The 22,161-nt window shown below is 29.7% G+C and overlaps 1 protein-coding gene across 2 annotated transcripts in view; it reads left to right on the top strand.

Moving 5' to 3' along the window:
- The window catches only part of Nha1 (Na[+]/H[+] hydrogen antiporter 1), a 235,547-nt gene that overhangs the window by 141,664 nt on the left and 71,722 nt on the right, over positions 1-22,161 (top strand). For both annotated transcript variants that reach the window (XM_076374212.1, XM_031986199.2), the window contains exons 3-4: positions 2,925-3,189; positions 17,881-18,081. In XM_076374212.1, the coding sequence (XP_076230327.1) occupies positions 2,925-3,189; positions 17,881-18,081 (466 nt within the window). The remainder of the gene's footprint in view (positions 1-2,924; positions 3,190-17,880; positions 18,082-22,161) is intronic.

The raw sequence follows: 22,161 nt of genomic DNA, 5'->3' as shown, positions 1-22,161 counted from the left end.
TCTTTCGATTAGTAGTCGCTACGATTTGTAAGATTGGTACTCGGTAGTCGTCCCTACCAGTGAGGACCGAGTCTCCTCGACAAGTCAAGAAGTTCGTTGGTTGAGCAGTTGTTATACGATACGCTGTTTAGTAGGATAAATACCGATGAGACCAATTAATGCAACTGTAAAATCTTTTTATGAGGGACATTTTGTAAATGAGTCTTTTACTAACTCGTTTGTGAGATTCTTTTGATTAAAATAGGACCAAACATGACATACTTTAAGTCACAATTTACTAGAAGAAAATAGATTATTATAATTTATTAAATAAGTAAATATGTTCTAAAATATATCGTGTTTGGTCTCGTTTCGAATCAATATTACTGCACGATTAGTGCTCGGTCAAAGTCCCGATTTTTAAGGTATTATCTGGAATTAATACTATTTCAAATTAAAAGATTATGTGTAATAGGTTCTATTAAAAAAACTCAACATAATGCTCATATTGCAATTAAAAAATAAAATAGTAAAAAAACTAATAATTACATTGCTGCTCCCTTTTATACTAACTTTAAAAACACAATTTTTATTCGGAACGTTGTTTCATATAACGAAGAGTATATACATAATTTAAACACATAGAATAAAATTACTCTGTACTTAAAATGAAAGAAAGTTAATCGCTATTGTAACTACTTATCATTTTATTGCTATGGATTATAACTTAGTATAGTGTTTTACTAGACAGTTATTATTGCCGTTAATGTTATTGTTGTTATTATTTCAAATTTCATTAAACAAATGGTTCATTATTATTTAATGTTTTATCACAAAATGATGAACACATTTGTATCATTTTAGTAAATTAATAGACTTAATAATGAAATTAAGTACTTTAATATTAATTATTATAATAGCTGTATAATATTATTATAAAATGTTATTATTTATTGGATCAGTATTAGGGGCAAATAAGATTTAATGGAATTTAATTTTTCTCAATGTCGAAAGGATATTAACTATTACAAATTCTAAATTCATTTTCATACAGCTATAAAGGGTGGCAGAACCATCTATTTTCTTATTTCTGCTTGCTTATGCTCGGAAATTTCAAATTCGCAAAGTAGAATTATGTCAAGGCTCGCACATTTATCACGATAATTAATCAAATGTAGGCGTCGTGCCGCAGTTGTTACTTTAATCCTGAAATATGAGCTTCCTCTTCCTTTAACGTTGAATAAATAATTTCTTATTGACAGTTTTATTGGAAAACTTTGTTTTTCCATTATTCCGCGGCAGTGATATAAGAAATTTGCAATTATTAGTAAGTTGAATTAATTTGTTTCTGTAAGTTTTAAATTATGCAATGATTTAATTTGTTTCACAAATAGAATAATTATAAGATGCATTTCATCTTTTAAACCGTCTGTGAATCCCTCCTTATCTTATTCTGTATGTTTTATTATTTTTCAATAATATTGAACGTGATAAGATATTATAATAAAATTTCTTAATAACAGAAATAGATGTTTTCCTCTATGTTACTTATTGACTTATTTAAAATTGTTGACTTTGAAATCTTAATTCGAATATATATGTATTAACTAATAAATTATATATACACTAAAAGATCGTGTAAAAAATATAGCGCACCTTTTCGCTAGAAAAGTTCATGTTTTTGAAGAAAAAAATATAGGGAATACAACTGAACTAATTTATGTTACAACACAATAAGCAGTGACTTAATTCTTTTACTTACTAAGTCCGCTTTGTAGGCAAATGACTTCAGTAAGTGTTTAATTAAGTAGTAAGATCAACATTCATTAGTACAATACGTAAGGTAAATAAATACGTATTACGCTAATGTACTTATTAAACAGCAAATTTACTGTTGGAAATTACTCCTCACTCCATGATAATCTGGTTTAAAGCATAAATTATTTTCTTACTAACGATAAATCTTATCAACGTAATTGTGAGAATATTGCATGCTGTGTTAAATCCAATACTTATAAATCTACAGATAACGGATCGTAAAACAGGGTTTTCCACATAAACTGATGCAATGTATACTTAAATACCTTTAACATTTTTTATATTGACCATAAAATTTGTTACCATTCTTGATCAAGAAATTTTGAAATTTCTTAAAACTTCACCCACAAAATATTAAATTACGTATTAAAGTCGTAATTACTAGAAAAGAAAAAAAATCACATATCAACCTCTTACTGCTTAAATAACTAAATTATTCATTTTCAATTTTCGATGCCATATATGAAAGCTCAAAGTCGCCATTACAGCCGTATTCCACCATTAAGAGTTAATTGGACAAATACCTGACGTCAACATTAACTCTTTGTCAGATGATTTATTTTTTAACTATAATCGATGCAACTACTTTATCATTAATAATTCATTAAGAAAAGAAACAATTCCGATGCTTATTCTATGTCTATGTTTACTCAAAATGGTAACGATTAATAACAGAAAATTAATATTTAATGCAGATTTAAAAAAAATAAATAACACTTAGATTTGACAAATTCAGTTTAAAATTTTCCTCACGAGACTGACACAATATTCTGGTCAAGGGCTTAATGTTTAATTATGGACGTATGGTCTCATAAATGTCTATATAAAATATCGGAAATTTTGAAACCAGTGATTTCGTTATATAGTTGATACTATTGCTATGTAAAATATATAAATTATAAATTTTTTTATTAGTTACTACAAAAGAGAATATCTAACGTTAATCGTTAACTTCCACACTGAAAGGTTAAGAATCCGGTAAACCTAGGATCGCACTTAGGATAGTAGATTAGAATCAGATTAATCGAATGTAACATTAGAATTTCGCCAGAAAATTCCCTTCCGCCGAATTTACTGGCGCCGCTCCCCAAGGGATCAGTCGCTGATCTTCCTGTTTGTTGTTGCAGAAAAATCGCTCTAGTCATTATCCTCACCAGAGCCGGCCTGGATTTGGATCCAAATGCCCTGAAGAGGTTGAAAGTCACCGTACCGAAACTCGGTCTAATTCCATGGGTCGTCGAGACGCTTGTGGTAGCTACGCTGACAAAATATCTGCTTGGTTTGCCCTGGATATGGGGTTTTCTGCTCGGCAGCATAATAGCCGCCGTTTCACCAGCTGTCGTGGTCCCTTGTCTCTTCAGGTTGCGCGGCAAGGGTTACGGAGTTGCCAAGGTGAGATTAAACGATCACTTCAAACATTTCCGGCTCGGTTCTCTACTTTATTATACGACCAAACCGTTGACTCGGTACATCAACTTTCACTTACGAACTCGGCGTTAGCTTAGGAACTCCTGGGAATGAAAAAAAATACTGGGTTGATGGGTAAGTAGAGTAAGACTCGATTAACCTCTTGCCCTACGATTTCTTGCTCAACTATAATAAATACATCTATGTACTTTGTTATTCACATAAAAAGATAACAATTCTGGGCATATTCCATGTCTATGTTTGCTCTGAACTATAATAATTGATAATAGAAGAAGAATATTCAATTTGTAATTACAAAAATTGAGTAATATTTATGTTTGTTAAATTCTGTTTAAAATCTTCAGCACAAGTCTGACATGATACTTTAAAGTAAGGGGTCAAAGATCCCAGTTAACCCTTTTGTATAGATACAGTCTGTTTGATTAAAACGTGTTCAGGTTTTAGAATAGAAAAGTTTTGTATTTTAGTTTTATAACTCCTCAATATATTTTTTACATTTATAACTACATAAAATGGAAGTAGATTAATAACATTACATAGTTTACAAAATTTAACTTTCTATTTGTTACGGAAGGCTTAATGGGTGATCTTAATAATACTTCTCATGCTGAATTCGAATATGCAATCCGTCTTTCTTCATCGTCCATAGTATTTGAGAAAATCAATTTTGAAAAAACATTTCAAGTTTTTAAATTTGCGCATTTGTTGTGCCTTAATTATGAAAATTTTTACAACTTCTTTTGCACAGTATTATTCTGTGGACCTTCCTGAACACAATGACGTTAATTTTAATGACACTATAAACATTTAAATACGTTTAGAAACACGCGTTGACATTGAACATCATTGTCGATACCTTAAGTTTTGCGCAAATATTTTTCAGTCTCAACTGAAAACGAAATGTATTGCAGAATTTTTCTCAGCGGATTTCCCAAGGTGGATATCTGCTTCTTCGCTTGCTGACATTAGATTTTCTCCTAGATGCTTAGTTTTTAAGATAAATTGGCAAATATCCATAGAAATCGGTGCGTTTCGGGTGCCATTTTGCCTTTCAGCATTGTTTAAACATACTTAAATGTTTAAAATCTCATTAAAATTGGCATCTGTATGTTCAGGAAGGTCTATAAAATAATACTCTGTAAGAAAAGTTTGAAAAATGTTCATAATTAAGGCACAACAAATGCTCAAAGTTAATAAATTGAGATTTTTTTTCAAAATTGATTTTCTCAAAAACTTTACTCTATACATAAAAAGCTATATTTTCGGTTACATTGGATGCAGTGTTTTAAATATTATTTCATGTATCCAGCAACATTTATTAACTATATGCTTTGTACGTTTGTATCGATCCGTTAGCGACGCATTCCGTTCACAGAGATCAGATTTTTCTGCAATCATGCTGGTACGAAAAAGTTTAAAGGTATGGATCGCTCTGAGATGTTAAAAAATAGACACCGTTTGAGAATTTTCTTTCTTTATAGATAATTACTAAGTATGGAAGTTCAACCCTTTTCGAATATATAGATGGGCCGTCGAGCTTCATATTTCAATTTTTAATTAAGTCAATACGTTATAGCATAACAGAGTTTTTCACTATTTCAGAAAGTGTTTAAATTTATAAATTAAATTTTTTTATTAAAAAAATAATGGATTGTTTTTAATCAACGATATGTTCACTGTTATTTGTTCATTATATATTCAGTCGAGGTTGGTCACTCAAAAAGTATAAATCTCTATCTAGTGATGGTGAAACATTTTTATGTATCAGCTTCTCAATTGATCAACTGATTTTTTAATTTCGTTGAATTTTCATTTTAGTCATCCCATGAGTGAAATCAATTTGCGCACACATGACGTCGTACGACTCGAACGCGCGGGTTTTAATGAAACTTGGCACACGCGTAGAGCATCGAAATATATTCGATGGTTATTTTTTTTACAGCCGCCTCTATTCATGTTTACGTGATGAAAGTAGCCTCTAACGGCCAACATTGTATACTTATTTCATGATATATCTTGCGAACTAATGAACGTTGGAAACACCGTTGAATTAAAAAATTGTTAGTCTTTTTACGTGAAATGGAACCACGTAAGTAAAATATTTAAAAAGTGAAAATAGAATTGTTTTTACAGAGTATCTCATTCTACAGTATTTAAAACATTTTTTTCATTTATGTTAATGTAGATTTTAATATGTTCAAATAATGTTTCGCGATTTATAGAAGGCAAATTATGAAAACGGTATTTTTACAAATTGTCATGCAATATTATCAATAATTCAAAGTTCAATTGGGAACAGAATAACGCATAATTAGAACTCACAGCCAAATAATTAAATTATATCTGGTACAGAATAAATATTTCCGACTGCTTCATACTACATATTACATTTCGTGTATCTCAGTGCGTTTGAATACATTACCATGTTTGTTACTGACATGCATTATGAGCTGCAGTAAAAAGAATAAATCTGAATGCCTATGAAAATCACCGTATGTTGTAAACGTGCAACCGTGCGCACCGTATACATTCTATTGTATACCTATGGATAATACATAAGTCGATAGTTCATTATTTAAAATAAATCCACATGGCTAATTTTAGAAGAAAATGTTGCATTTGATTACTTGTAAAGTATTCGATTAATTATAACATTTTTATTGGTTTTCAAAATGTCTCATAAAACGTGTTTTTCATTTCATTTCGGAGGTTATTTAGAGATGATTAAAAATCATCGGATTAAATATTTTTGAATGATATACTTTTGCTTAAAATTTTATTATTACTTTACTTGTTACTATTATACTAGATATACAGTTGATTTGTACTGCTTTTAGTGTTATTTTCATTTTTATTATATGCATAAGCATTATAGTATTATAACATTCTATATTATAGTCCAAAATAAGGTAAACGCTTAAAACTGAAGAATTCTTCTTCGCATATATTATATAATAATAATAAATAATAATGAAAGATAATATTATCAGATAATATTAATCAGAAAATTAATATCAATATTTAAAAAGGTTTTCCTTAAGATATTCATAATTTGAAACTCTTGAATCCAAAAAATAAGTTGAAATAATAATAAATAATATTCATAAATAAACATAATTATAAGTATATATTCATGCATAACATAAACATTAAAACATCATTAGCAACAATAGAATTGAATATACTTTTCTCGATAAAATTTCGAAGATATATGTTCGATGAGTTTACTTATAATAATCAACTCAATTGCTTCGATCAAACGAAAAGTGAGAGACTATTATTTAAATAAAATTCCGGGCCGTCTATCAAAAGCAGATTGTTCCATTTTCACGAGTTTCGCAACACGATTAGGTTCACAAAGAGGGAGTTCCCTTTGCTTTAACTTTGTTTCAAATTTTTCCAGCGTTTCGCTACTGACAATTAACCCTTCAAGCAAACGCGAAATTACAGGGACAGGGTAAACCGGTGTTCAAAAGAAATTTAATTAGTGTCGCGCCGCTTTCGGTAACTTTCACGGCGGCATGCGTCCTGCGCGTGTCGCGGTATGACGAACAGATGCAACTTCGCTGCATTACTTACGAATGCATCCCAGGAGAAGTGAAAGGATCGTGGTTTGGAAGGACTTAATTCGACACGTGAAATTCACCGTCTGCCGAGCCCCGGTTCTGTCAACCAATCCACTTGAATCGTTCCAAATACTTCCAAACAATTCGAATCAGTGTCCGACAAATGTTTCAGTGAAATAAATCATCGAGAACTTCTGCGGAACAATGTAAATCCTCGAAATGTTAACACAATCACTGCCACGGTACTAAATTGCTTGAAAACAATTGCAATAAGAGAACTGGTATCGAATAAAAATATTTATAAATAAAAGTAACTAAATAGTAATGTAACGTATGAACTATTATTAATAATTTAGCATCACAATTCTTACGTTACATTATCATTTAGTTACTTCGTTGCTATATATTTGTATTATCTATTTTTTATTGTCCATAACAATGATAAACGATATTAAAAATTGTGATACTAAATTATTAATAATAATTTCAATTGCCAAACAACAATTTTATCGAATAATTGTATTAAGAACAATATTTAAGATGCACAAGAAGTTGTTTGTCAATATCAGTATTAGTGTTTGTACAGTGTATCGAATTTAAAATAATTTGTAATAATATCAATTACAACGACGGAAGGGAAAAATACAATACCAAAGTAATCTAATTGACATTTTTGTTTCAATGCAATTTGAACAAAATATTATCAGTTCTTGTAGGGAAACAGAAATCATAAACAATTTATAATGAAACTATAAAGCACTTATCTACATACTTACATCGTCTTTTATTTTATTTTTGTACATACAATAAATTTCATTGATCGAATTTCATTACTCTGAGGATCAGTCTAATGAATGCATGACTTTTTCAATCAAATGCTATCGGCCATTGCTATTAACAAATGTTTCATAAAAAATAATTTTATTGTTTTCAAGTTATTAAACAGACTTCAATACACTTCAAGATCAATATCCCATCGAAGAAAAATGCTAGGACGTGAAATATTTAGAAGTATAATCCTTGAAAATCATGAACTTTTAGTTCAGGACTGATAGAATATTTTCATCGCAAATGCCACATGTCGTACGATCGAATTAGTTTCAATGCGGTGGAGATAATGTAATCTGTATTCCTTGGACACGGTTCGACGCGTCTCGATAATCGATCTGGGAAACGAACGCAGTCGAAGAATGGGGTCGGCTTTATTCCGCTCCGACGGACGAAATAAGAGGATCGACTGTGGTTTGACCACGTGGTCAAGCTAGTTAAAATACGAAAACCGCGAAGGGGTAACTTGGGGCTCCAGGGAATCCGAACGGAACGAACCGATGACAATAAATTCAGCGAAAGATACGCTAGAAAATTAGATGGGATCATGGTTTAAACATCGTTTTGTAATTGCGGTGGGGTACACCGTTTCCTGAATCCAGTGAAATCTCTGTGGACGAGGTCCACTATGTTCGATTTCGTTAAAATTGGATATGGGAAAGATAGATAGTAAGAATAAGATGGATATGCGACTTTTAGATTATGTGTAATTGGTTTAGGAACATAGTTCTATTATTGCAATTAAAAATAAGGCAAAATATCTTCTATTAGATGCTTTAAGGAATTATTTATTAAAGCATTCTGTAAATTTTATTTAAAATATTATTTATGAATTATTTACTTATTTTATATAAAATTGTAAAGTATAATATAACACGCTGATTACAAAGGCATTCGAAATAATTGATAAGCTGTAAGAGTTTCTACTAAAAATCGTGGAAGAAAATGACTTGTTATGATTAATATAAATTAATTCTTTTTAGAGAATTTTTATTCTACCAATTATTAGAAATTTTCATTTCATTGTCTATCTTTAATTGTAAATAGGTATTTTGTAACTTTTATTTTAGAAATTCTTACGCGTTCTAAATATTATAGATCACACGTTATGTAGAAAATTATACAAAGCAAATGGAAGAATAAAAGATTTTATAATAATTAAATTAGATTAAAGTTTTAATTTAATGTTTATATTAAGAAAAACTGAATAAAAATTTTGAAACAGTAAAGAAATTTCTCTAATTGTTTTTAAGAGATCATTTTTCAGTGTTGCACACCATATTTTTTGTTATATAATTATCTTATATTGTAAAAATATTTGTAATATACCTAGAGAGGAAGGAAATCATAGAGGTACCAGAGTATTCGGTACATTCCTGAGCAATTTTAAACTCCGATAATTTTAAAAGTATTGGATAAATTTCATTGAAATTGCTATAATTAAAACTTCGACTCTATCTGGAGAAAGTTAAAGTGGAGTTACAGGATAAGTCCTTGGAAACATTCGATAAGAAAAATTAATAAGAAATTTCGTTGAACTACGAACGAGGATCATTTTTGCAGATTACTCTCATATTAGGACTTCTGGATACGCGAAGTTTTTATACTAACACAAACTGAAAAACGGAGGAAAGGAAGTGTCATTTCAATTACTATAATTGCCAACAATATAAGACTGCTTTTTTACGATGGATATTTTTTTTGCACCAGTTTTGAAAAATATTCAGGTTTAACTTTAGATAGACTAGGAACATATTTTCTCAGTTTACCAATCCACAAAGTGGGTAATAAAAATATGTTGTTTTGTTTGTTCAAAATGCTTAATAATAATTATTTGTCGCCGTTTGTGTTTTCGAAATTGGAACTGAAATGTTGCATTTACTTGAATAAAAATCATTAAGAATAAATAATGATTACAGAGCTACTTAAATAATTTTGCTTATAATTAAAGTTTAGTGACACCTAGAGATAAAGGCTCAAAAAGCGATTTTCGAGGTTCTTGATTAAATTACAAACACAAATAGACACAAAAAGAAATTGTTTATTTAAAGACGATAATTACAATAACAATATAAAAAATGATGAGATCTGATAAAGAACAAAAATAAAATAAAAATGCCACTCGCCGTTTTTATATCTCTAATTTCTCTATATAAGTTTTCATTGTACGTTACACTATACAGTAAGTATACTAAATATATTAAAATCACATTCTTATTATCGAAGAAAGATTATATTCGTCTATCTAAGATATTATGGAAAGAATGCTATGGAACAGAAATATTTTTCTTTTAAAGCCTGCTTAACGCACTTAATCTCTTATCTTATAATCTTCTTTATGATCAGCCTCAAAAGATATACTTTGTTGTTGATCATTTTTCAAGAAGAAAAGAAATTATAAATTGTTAAGAAACATATACATATAATTTATATAATAATAAAGATATATAAATTTAAAGATATGCATTGTAAATTTTAAACATTTAGAAATATGAAACTGAATTTTTTCAATCAATTTCATCTAACATATAACTAACATTCATGTTTATTAAATTTGATGTAAAGTATCTAACACGAATCTAACTCAATATTATAAAGTTCAAAAAATCCAACAATGTTATCATTTTTTTTTTAATTTAACGAGCACTGTGTATAATACAATAAGATTCTTTTATAATAAATAAAATTAATATATTCCATTAAACAGAACGTTTAATTTGCAAAATAAAAATTTTAATCGTTTCGTTGAGAAATATATGTATATATAAGTACTTAGGAATTGGGTCATTCAATTTTTAGTTAAATTCGGAAATAATGCATACCTTTATTAAAATCGATATTCTTTCAGGAAATTAAAGATTGTTATCACTTCGTTTAATTTGATAGGATCGAGGATGTAATTGTGTTTTAACGCAGTTTTGAGTCATCACAAAGGGTTTGTGTCCATTTTCCTCGAATTAGATAGGATTAAAGTTCGAACAACGTTTCGTAATTGCAGAAGATTACAGCGGTGGCTGGATTTAACTAGATCTTTACCAATGAAGTTTACTGTGTACCAACATTGTATCCGGTCTATTAGTGCTCTTAAGCTAAACCAATGGCCGCAACAACGGTTTTCTTAAAACAGTATACACCAACAAATAGGATCAATATACATATATCTAATCTTAAATAAGCTTTCCCAAAGCAAGTAAAAATTGTTTACTTGTATTTCTTATAAATTACTTTGAAAGTTACAATTATTCAATATCACTTTACATATAAATGACAAAAATAACTTAAAAATAAGCATAACATAATTATGTATCTGAATTTTTTTGTTAAATCTTTACATACATATTAAAATATAATTACCTTATTAGAATAGTAATGAAATAATAATACTAAACTAGCATTTCTTTCTGTACAAAACAAAAGCAAAATAATTATAAAAATCTTTGTACGATTTTTGTTTCTAAAAATATCGATTTCAAAAACTTTATCGAATGAATGAACATTATTCACTTATGTCAAGTCACAATAATTTATAAAAAATTATCTATATTCTAATAGATAAATTTATGAAAAATTTATAAGAAATAGGAAATATAACCATATGAACTTGAGTTTTAAATGATTTACAATGTAAATTTAATTATACGTTAATATTGATGATAATGCTGATGATAATGTAAATGTAAAACTTCAACGGCTATTACTGAGTTTTATATTGATAAAAAGTGTGAAATAAATTAATTCTAATTGAATACACATAAATCGTTTATGTAAACTGTAATTCAAATTCATGTTAAAAATACATTGAATTGAAACGAAGAAGTCACAGCAATAAGTACATTTTTATCCAATTCTATTTTAATTAATAAATGTAGTGGGGTAACGCTATAATGAAGATAGAGTGTGACATCATAATTTAATTGGATGGTATATACTACGGACATAAAAGCATAATTATTGTGCCTCCGATATACCAGTTTTACCTGTTTCAACAGATCTTAAGGAACTGAATTTTTCAGCGTTCAAATAACTACCTGCGCAAGTGGTTTCAATGAGAGTATTTTATTAATTTGTAGTATATACTGTTTCTCACTTATTGCGCAGATATTTTAGGAAATAATTAAGCAATTTATCACTGAGATTTGTCTGCGATTCTGATTTTAAATCTTCTATATTTTTCAAAGGTTTTCTATACCAAATTATTAATTCATATGTATTAAATACATGCACGCAAAAAGTCTTTATTAGAATATGTATTATATATGGCGTATTAACCAGTTAGGTGACCTGTGTGAACAGTGTATATCTAAATTGTGTTGCAAAAATGAAGTGATAACGACTATACTTGTTAAACACAGAGTATGTGTAATTGTTATAATATTAAATTGATTTGCAATTAAATGACTGTTTCACCTTTTTTATAAACTTAATAATTGTATTACCATGCAAACTGTTAATAGAAAAGCACGTGCAAAATATGAAATCAGTTGATCAAACTAATATTTTTTTTATTTCAAAGTACATTTAATTTTGTTCGAAATATGATATACTAAGATTTAATAAAATGAAAATATTTCATTCGTACACATCATACAGATACTGCTACTATTTTGGTATTGGAATTCATGTTTTTGTTTTGGATTTATATTCCCATTCATTTAACAATTGATAACTGTTGCTCTGCATGATCGTATTTCATATTTTGAACAGGCTGCTGATATCTGTAAAAAATGCTACACTTGTTCCTTGTAATTTTACAATTATATTCTTGTTGAATTAAATTAAATAAACTTTTAATTGCATTTTTAACAAGACACTTGATTTTCAATTATAACTTGTTCCGTGATACACTTCTCTGCACATTATAGAACTATCTTGCCACTGACTTCTATAAGTGTGCATGGTTTACGTAACACCCTTTTCTCATGGTACAATCTTTCGACTTCACAATTTATCACTTCCCGTAAACTTCTTTGGAAAGCTATTGGTTGAAGGAGCAAATGCACTGACTGCATCCTCAAGTTCACGTGACACAGTAAATAGACTCTTTAGCTCACGGGAAACCCATTTCGTGAAGGGGTCACACCATCTGGTGCACTGGCGAAGAATAGACCAGTCAATCTTTTGAAAATCAAAGCGCACTCCTCTGTACAACCTGCAACGAATTTTCCTCCGACAGTTTCTATGAGGAGAAACTATTCTGTCTGGAATCTCTTTACAGGTTTTAACTGAAAATTCGTGTTTTCAGAATTCCCTTAACTTACAGAATTCACAGTGCAACTGTTTATCTCAATCTTTACTAAATTTTAGTGTTTAAATACCGTATTGTAATTTGTAAATATATCCATTTTAACATGTTGAGTGTCGCACGATTTCAAACAATCAAACATACCAAATGGAAAAGATATAATATTAAATCATTTGATTGAATTGCTTTATTATTACTGCGTGTTCGTCTAACTGAATGTCGCCGCATTAGGTAGCATTATTTATAGTATAGAAACGTTTTCAAATAATCATCGTTTAATTGAGTGAACTATAGTAATTCCATTTGGTTGGGAGTCATCGCTGACTATATCTCTAAATAAGAAACTGTATTTCTAAATATATCCAACTAAACAAATTCATGAAACTTAGTGAAAGTATAGTAAAAATAAGAATATGAAGTTTCAATTAAAACACACCCATACTTTTTTCTATGAAAAAATATTAAAGAAGCCATATGTTTCATCGAAATATATGACTCCCCCTTATGAATGTCTGTTAATGATTCCAACGTTAATAGAACCAATCTAAAGTAAACGAATAAAATTAATCAAGAACTAAATGAATAAAATAAAAGAATCAACAATCCATTCGAGACTGGGAAACATTTCCACTGACACTCCTCGATGATTCAAGTATTTGAAATACTTACCAGAGTAGAACGATGCAGTCCTGCTTAAAATGATAAGTACAGAAATAGTAGCGAGAATAGGTGAAAGGGGATGACCAGGGGTGTGGTGAGGAGGGGGGGGGGGCTTAAATAATTCAGTTTAGAAAATGGGGTGGAAGCTGTTTGAAGAGTGCAAAGGCCATTCCCGGGAATGTGATATTCATGAGATGAAAGATCTAGGCGGGGCTTTTTGTTTATTTCTTGGCCAGTTGTGGAACAAGCCACGCCGGAGATGAAATTGAATACTCTATCCAAAGTGTGCCGAGTAATTCGTATTATTACTCGGCCAAAGTACTTTTTCATTGGAACCCGCGTTTCAACGTCGACACAAATTGAGATGATTCTTCTGTCTGAAAATTTGATGGAGATGCGCCAGTCGAACATGCACCCGACGTACCTAGTCTTGTTTCAGAGAAATATTTTTCCAGCGCAAATCAAAAGATAAGCAGTGAGCATCACGGGAATTATAATTTAATTCATTTTCAAGAATTATCAAATAAACTAGATTATGAAGTACATATTGAGCGAATAATTGAGTACGATAATTTTTTATTTAAGTATGACGTACTTTTTATTAAAATTAATTAACATAATGAACGGTTATACACTCTCTAACAATTGTTCAATAGCTGGTTCTTTTGATGGAGTACTAATAATCTAAGGAGAACACAGTAGTAATTAGATTTTCTGGACAGTAGAATATGATATGATTTATATTTTAAAAAAAAGTATATATAAGATCCTTTTTTGAGTAATCAATATTGATAATGAGGAGAGGGAGTTATAGTTTGCAGCTTTAAATCGTATTTCTATACTTTTTAAATAGAATGTGTTTTTGTAATTACAATTTGCTCCGAAACTATTATACTTTACATACTTACGTAAAAATATCATTTTCTCCATAATAAAAATGTATTTCTTGAATATATACATAATTACCATTTAATTGTTTTTCATTTTTGATATGAATTTTTTTATTACATTTAAAATTTTACTTGACCAAAAACTTTCTACATCGTTCACAGATTACTATCTTTAACTTTTATTGCGCGTTTAAGAACTGTTAAGATGTTTGAATAGCTGTTTAGTGAAATGGTAATTTAATCGTCATCCAGAATTTCAGATTTGCTTCATAAAAATTTCGCAAAGGAAGTTCTACAGAAACTCTTTGAGTTTTGTTCATTATTTCTCGCTTCTTCTTGTACCTCAGAAGGCATTCCGTAATAAGGAAGCTAAGGATATTCAAAACTTTAAAGAATATGAATTACTTTCGTTCATGATCGAAGAGCTCATTTTCAAGTAAAAGGTGAAAGACAGCATAACTTTCTTTCATATTTAATCAAATACGCCGGTTGAAAGAAGTTGGAGAAGAATGGAAAAGGATAGGCGATGTTCTCAGCTTGCTCTTGTTAGTGCTTTTATCACTAAAACGTGGAAGTTTATGCAAAAAGTTTATGAAATAACATTTTAGTATATCATAAATGTATAAAGTCTTTTAGTTTACTTATCATTAAAACTACTTACCAGATCTTGCTTTAATTGTGAAGATATTTAATGATTCCCTTTACATTTTGTTTCATTTTACCAAAATGTGTTTTATACATGATCTCTTAGGAAATATCTTTTTCATTACCATAGTGTATAGTAATATATTCTCGCTTTTTTAATATATAATTTTATATAATATCCATTATTATATAATTTTCCATTTGAAATTGGCAATGTTAATGGAACGAAATGAGAAACTATGTATTTGAGAAGTTAAGAAAATGAAATAAAGAATAATTATTTGAGGATAATATTGAAAAAGAAAGAAAGTAGGAAATAGTATAGTCTACAAAAAAAATCTACTATAAATATAAATATATAATTATAATAACATAATTGTGAAAGGTATATTTTTTAGACTATTTTTAATGACGATACTCGAATACACATTTATAGCATTTTATTTCGTTTCACATTGTTTGATAATTCATTTTGAAACAAAATTTTATTGTTCAGCTGGACAGTTCAACAAAGAAAAATACTGTATCGGCAATCATTAATTCGAAACATGAGTATGAGTACCATCAACTTGTAAACAGTTTATTGTAAGAATGAGGTTGTGGAATCTCGTCGTTCAAACGTTTTGGTTACCTATCGTGTGACACATGAACCGCTGACCAGCGGGAACGTTTACCAAGGGACTTCTTTCCTGAGCGACACCGTTTGATTCCAGTTGGTCGAGAATCACGATAGTCGGCGGACTTAAATCCCGCACGACCTATCATGGCTCGATAGCTTTTCGGTGCACCGAAGAATCGGTTCCCCGTTGTCGTCGACCAGTCTCGTTAGATCTATCCCCTCGCCCACTCTTAACTCCACCACCCCCTGTGCTCAGCGCACACCCCACACCCCGTTACAATTCTCTTTCCCTTCGATTTCCTCGGATGGCTACCATCGGGAAGATTATTTTCACTGGCCCCGAAACGTTTTGGGCGAAGTTATCTAACGCTTTTGTAGCAACCTTCGCTGGAACTGATTAGATTAACTAATGAAGTTTCCTGGAATCATAGATGTTGGTGGGGCCTTTCGGAAATAAGAAAAGTTGCGGGAAAACCTCAGGATGGAAATTATTTGACTTATTCCTTTGACCTAACACTAGAACTGTTGTAAACGTCGAAATGGTGGATTTCACCTTTCTTATTTCGCAATTATTGATATCTTAAAACTGTTGAATATTCTAAATGATTTTGGAAATAAATATTTTCACTTGAATACCATAATAAATGTCTGAAGAAACTGAAACTAATGTATTATTATAACTTTTATAGGGATTACATATTAATCGTAGTTCTGGTGTTAAAGTGAATTTTATTTTAAGAACAGGAATGTAAAATGTTTTTATTTTATGTATAGAATAATGTAACACTTTTATACATTTATAACATATTTTAATGTGCAATAAACAATAAACGCAAATTAAAATATAGTACAATAAAATGTTCATACTATGTCGAAATTATTGAAGTTCTTTGTCAAGAATATTTCTTATAGAGTATGAATGATTAGAAATGTATCAATGTAAACTGCAATTAAAATACACATTATTTTTATACAATGTTTTGAAAAATATTGAATCTTTATTACTGTCATTATTTATATGTATATATTTGCATAATTCGATTCTGCGAGTTAAAAACCAGACTAACCTTTTTCTATAAATGGAAAATTTCTTTTTTGTAGATGCCTCCACAGACATTGCCCTTTTTTTATTCTTCATTATTTTTAACTTTAACTAGTTTAAAACTCATATAGATTAAAAACCTTATTGAATTTTTTACTTCAAGGTACTGCAACGGCTGATTTTATGTCCACTGTAAAGCTAACTTTTTAAGGGCGCCTTGATAAAATCGTTAAACTTCGTGCAGAATCATTATTTATCCATAAAAAAGTTTGTTTGTGTTCTCCGTAGATTTTGGTAGAAACCCGCAAAATGTAAATTTCATACCCTAATTAGTTCACTTTTTATGTTTCTAAGATTCGTATAATTTATCAATAGTTATAGTGGAAACATCTTAAATTTTATTTTATCACTTGTACAATTTAACTTACAAAAATGTTTTATTACTGTGTTTGTGTTGTAACTGTATTTCGTGATGTTATAGTGACAATAAAACTAATAGCGTCAATTTAAATACCAACATCAGTACAATAAACTACAAATTCTCATGGATTGAAGATATTTCAAATTTGTAAAATGCAAGAAGCTATTTATACTAAAAAAAGACACTAATACCTTATGTACTTCATTTTTCCCATAGGAAATTTTTTAATAGATGAAACAAATTTTCTCTTAATTGGGTTTCTACAAAACAATCTGTGGAAATGTAAATTTGCATAAAGATCCACAGTCTAGCACCTAATTAACATAACTTAAGCGCGAGTCAATATCGATTCATTTTCACCGACAAAAGGTTAATGAAACAATGAACGATTTTGCAATTAAATTTTAATGAAGTTGTCTTTCCAACTATATTATTATTATAAGAGTCAAAATTAATGATTTATTGTCCGCATCAGCATTTCCTAATCATCCTGAAATAATATTTAATTATCACTTGTTCGAATAATGTATTATATTATTAATTACAATATTCAATGTATAATTTTGTAACATTCCATTAGTTATTCATCAATTTGTGAATATGTCGTCATCGACTATTTTTCATTTATTTGTCATTCAACATATAATTAAACTAACATTTATTATTAACTCTGCATATACTGTTATTTAATATTTAATTTAGTCCTTTATTCAATTAACGGGTACCCGTATTATGTTCACAGGGTATTCCGACTTTAATTATCGCTGTTTCTGGAATCGATGACGCAGCATCAGTCGCGATTCATGGAATCGTGAAGAGTATCATGTTTTCCCACGATCAGCTGTGGTATCAAATACTTCAGGGCCCAATCGCTATTATCGGTGGTCTCAGTTTCGGTGTCTTATGGGGCTGGCTAGCTAAATATGTTCCAGAAAAGGGTGATGTAAGTATTATTGTAATAAATATTTCATTAACGTCGAAACAATTAACAATCTTTTTGTATGTTTGGAAATACAAGATGTTTCTAAATTGTAGCGTACAAATGATAGGGCGTATACCATTTACTAAACCGAGTAAAATACCACAGTAACCATGGGTCGGTAGCTCAATAGTTAACGAGATAAAAATTGGTTTTGTTTGAAAACAAATGTGACCGAATTAAGAACACCAAATTATCTCTAACAATATCAGTGATACGAACAAATGTGTCAAATAAAAGTTATAAGTTATAAGCTATACATAGTTTCAATTCCATATTTTTGAAGCTCACATTTCGACGGTTTCAAACCATAAATTCAATCTTGATCGTTTTTGACAAATGATTACGGAACTTTTCATGATTGAATACTTTTTTTGTAAGTATTAGGTATCATTTGCACTTATCTAGATGGGATTATTCATCAAAGACGTTTTCATTGTGTATATATTTAATAATATACATAAAAACTCACATAATGAAAAAATACTACAAAATTTGAAACATTCATTCTGATTACTTGATATGTACTAAAACAATGTCCGTGCCTAATTTTATAGGACACACTGTATATCTACTATTTGTAAGCTATACGTAATACTTCATTCAGTCTTTCGAAACACTGCAGACTAGTTCACTGGGCCACATCGATCAGATATCGATACTGAAGTCCGATTATGTTTAAGAAGGCTCGCTGCCAAATCCTCGAAAAGTGTCTCGTCACCCGCAGTCGATCTAATAGGTCTTTTAATACTGTTGTAGTTGTTCGTTGCAGTGTCATTCGCGATTTACGAAGCGTGCAATTTTCGTCGTGTCAGATTTATCGACGGAAAATAACTTTCTCTCTTCATTTTACTTTGTCACTTTCACTATTTCGTGATATTTTGTTGTAATATTGATGATTTATATTAGCCATTTTTTAATAAAAGTTCATTCCTTTTGTTTTTATTGATCGTCTGAATTTTATGACTCAATGCCTGCTCCCTAACGCTTAGTGTCTATTGCATTTCAATTCAATAAATAGTAACAATGTTAAAATATGAACAGTAGTTATAGATATGTAAATAAAAGTGTTGTTAGCTATAATTTTTCTCAGAATTGTGTTAACGTCAATTCTTTAATATTAGAATTATTTAGTATTCAAATAAGCTGATTTGTATTTTCTTGAACAAATTATAACAGTATATTTATTGAATTATCAATTAACTTATATTTTAGAATATGTATCAGTAAATCAATTTATTTGATAATTTTTTAAGGGAGTGCCTATGTTTTAGCAATTGTAAAAGAAAAAATCTGAAATGTATTATTTTGATCCAACTAGTGATTCTAGTATCATAGAATAATTCATACGATTTTTTCGTTAAATTTTCCTGGAATCAGAATTTCTAGACAAATTACTTAGAAAGTTTTGTTTTATTGAATATTATACTACATTATTAATATTTTATTGCTATTATTATCACTATTATTGGTATTATTTTTAATACTTTATTTCTTAAAAGCAAAGGTAGTCCGTATAATACGTAAGTACAATTTATTTTTTAGTTTAGCTGCAATATTTACAATAAATCCGGCAGAAATTCAAAGAAGATGACATTATAAGATTTTCGGAAGAATAAAACAAGATAATAGATTAAAATAGATTGGTATAAATCAATAGTAAAACATAAAACATAAAACATTGTGCATCTACGAAATAATAATAAAACGAGAGAAACTGTTGGAATTGCCTAATATACATTGTGCAGCAAATAAAAAAGTGAGGATACGTTTTTCTCGTAAATTGTAAAAGCTCAAACGGTTCTAAAAACCTTCAAACAATTTTTTCATAATCAAATCCACCATGGTCTTCATAACATAAGATCATAATATAAAATTGTATATATAAAAATAAACCAATAAATAAATTAACAAATCCGAATACTGATGGAAAGAAACTTACAGATACCCATGAAATTAAATCTCCACGAAAACATTAATTTCAAAGATAACAAAGAAGTCACGTCCGCGTCGTAAACCCGTCCAACTCATGAATCTCGTAATCTCCGACACGCCTCGATCACAATAATAACTTCGCAACATAAAATCTACGTATATTACGTATAGGTAATCATCGTCCCGTCTAGATACAATTCAGCCGAGTCTTTATGCGCGGAACGTGGAAACACTTTCCGATTCGAAAAGTAAGAATCGAGACGATTTCAATTGTTCCAATTACCGTTCTCGCGACAGCCGGTTACCGTTTCTCGGTGAAACGAATCGCGGTGCTTGAACGGGAACAATAAAGCAATGGCCCCAGCTTTGTTGAGAACCATTCGGGACCATCGTGCGCGCGCGACGGAACAAGAGATTTTTGCATATACTATAGGCTCGCCTATAGCACGGTTAAAAAGTTATTGAAAAATAACTATAAAAATGAAAATGTTATACAAGCAGAGTAAGAAAATGAATCAGTAACCAAACAGCAACGCACAGTGCTGCCGCCTGTGGACAAAACCTAAAAATTCGACTATTCAAATAACGAAAATTGAAAGTTACTGATTTGTTGCTAAATAGTCTTTACTATATAAAATTTTATTTTGCAGCTTTATAGGCGTGAAAGAACGATGTATTTTCTATTTAAACTTTTTTTCGCTATCTCTTACTGTTCTCAAGATAATCCAAAGGAAAGAATAATTTGCATTTTTTTCAAGAAGTGATTTCACTTCTTCAAAGTGAAATTCAGTAAGAACAAATTGATATGTATTAGGCTTCACTACTTAAGAAGTTTCATAATTTTATAAATTTCCGGGTTCTATACATTTTCTTGACAGTACAAAGAAAATGGTTCGATAAGGAGTTAAAAATGAAATTTCATATGCAAAGATTACAATATCAACGACATCATCGTTAAATGTTTGGTACTGTATTCTATTTTTGTTTTAGCACAAAAGTTTAATAGTAGCTTCTTTATTATAAGAGTATCAAACCTACGAAATGTTAAAAAAAATGTAGTACAGTATTCTCTTTATAATATTTATAACAGTAACAGTAACATCGACGCTAATGACAATAGAATTAAGTGTTAAATAATGGAAATAATTGAAATGATAAATATAAAATAATAGTATATAGTACATACAAAATATTTTAGCATACTGCAAGATTATAACACGTGTCCAGTCGCAAGCTTTCATTTCTATAATATGTAATCTGCTTATAATAACAATTTCCAGTCGTACTATATCAAAAGCATAGAACAGCACGTTAACACGTTAATCGCCACGGTGGTCGCCGAGTTGATGCTTTCAAATTACTTCAAAACGATTACAAGAGGAAAACTGACGTGAAATTGAAATGTTTAGTTACATTTGTAATAAAATAATAGTACGACTTAAAAGCTATGATACCAAATCCTTATCCTTTTAGCTACTATACGCCATTATATTGGCTTTCGTGTATATCATCTTTTTGAACGGTATGCTCCTATAGCTGCACAATTCTTTCTCTGCCATCGATAGCTGTTCACATTATAGTTCAATCTAACGTAATTACACAGTGGAACATTCTATCTGTCTCAAATCGCAGTGTTACATGATACGTAGATCAGATCAAACTTTGCCGTACAGAGGTATAGCTTCAAGGTTAGTTTGGTTATAGTTAAAAGGTTAATAAGAGATTCTAATGCTACTTGTCTTTGTTGTGAGTGAATAAGTGATGTTAACGCTCGAAATTCTCGTGGATAAATATAACAGGATAAAATAAAGTACAATATAATACTATATAGAAATAAAATATTTTAACACTAAAACTACCAGACGGGTCAAAATGATTCACGTTTGAGTTCTTCATTTTGCGATTATTAAAAAGGTACCAGATGTTCCCGGAGAAATTATTAATGAAATTGATTTAGATATACGCGAACTGATTACTAAATCAATTGAAGTTTAGATAGATGCACTCTTGAAGTTTCTATAGAGACATTTCAAAGTCAATTTAACTGCTTGGTAGATTTAATGTTAATGTATTACAACACAGTAGCACACATCAATTAATCAGCTTAAG

Source organism: Nomia melanderi, chromosome 2 (assembly GCF_051020985.1).
Source record: "Nomia melanderi isolate GNS246 chromosome 2, iyNomMela1, whole genome shotgun sequence".
Taxonomy (NCBI): domain Eukaryota; kingdom Metazoa; phylum Arthropoda; class Insecta; order Hymenoptera; family Halictidae; genus Nomia; species Nomia melanderi.
This window is presented reverse-complemented; position numbering and strand designations above follow the sequence as displayed.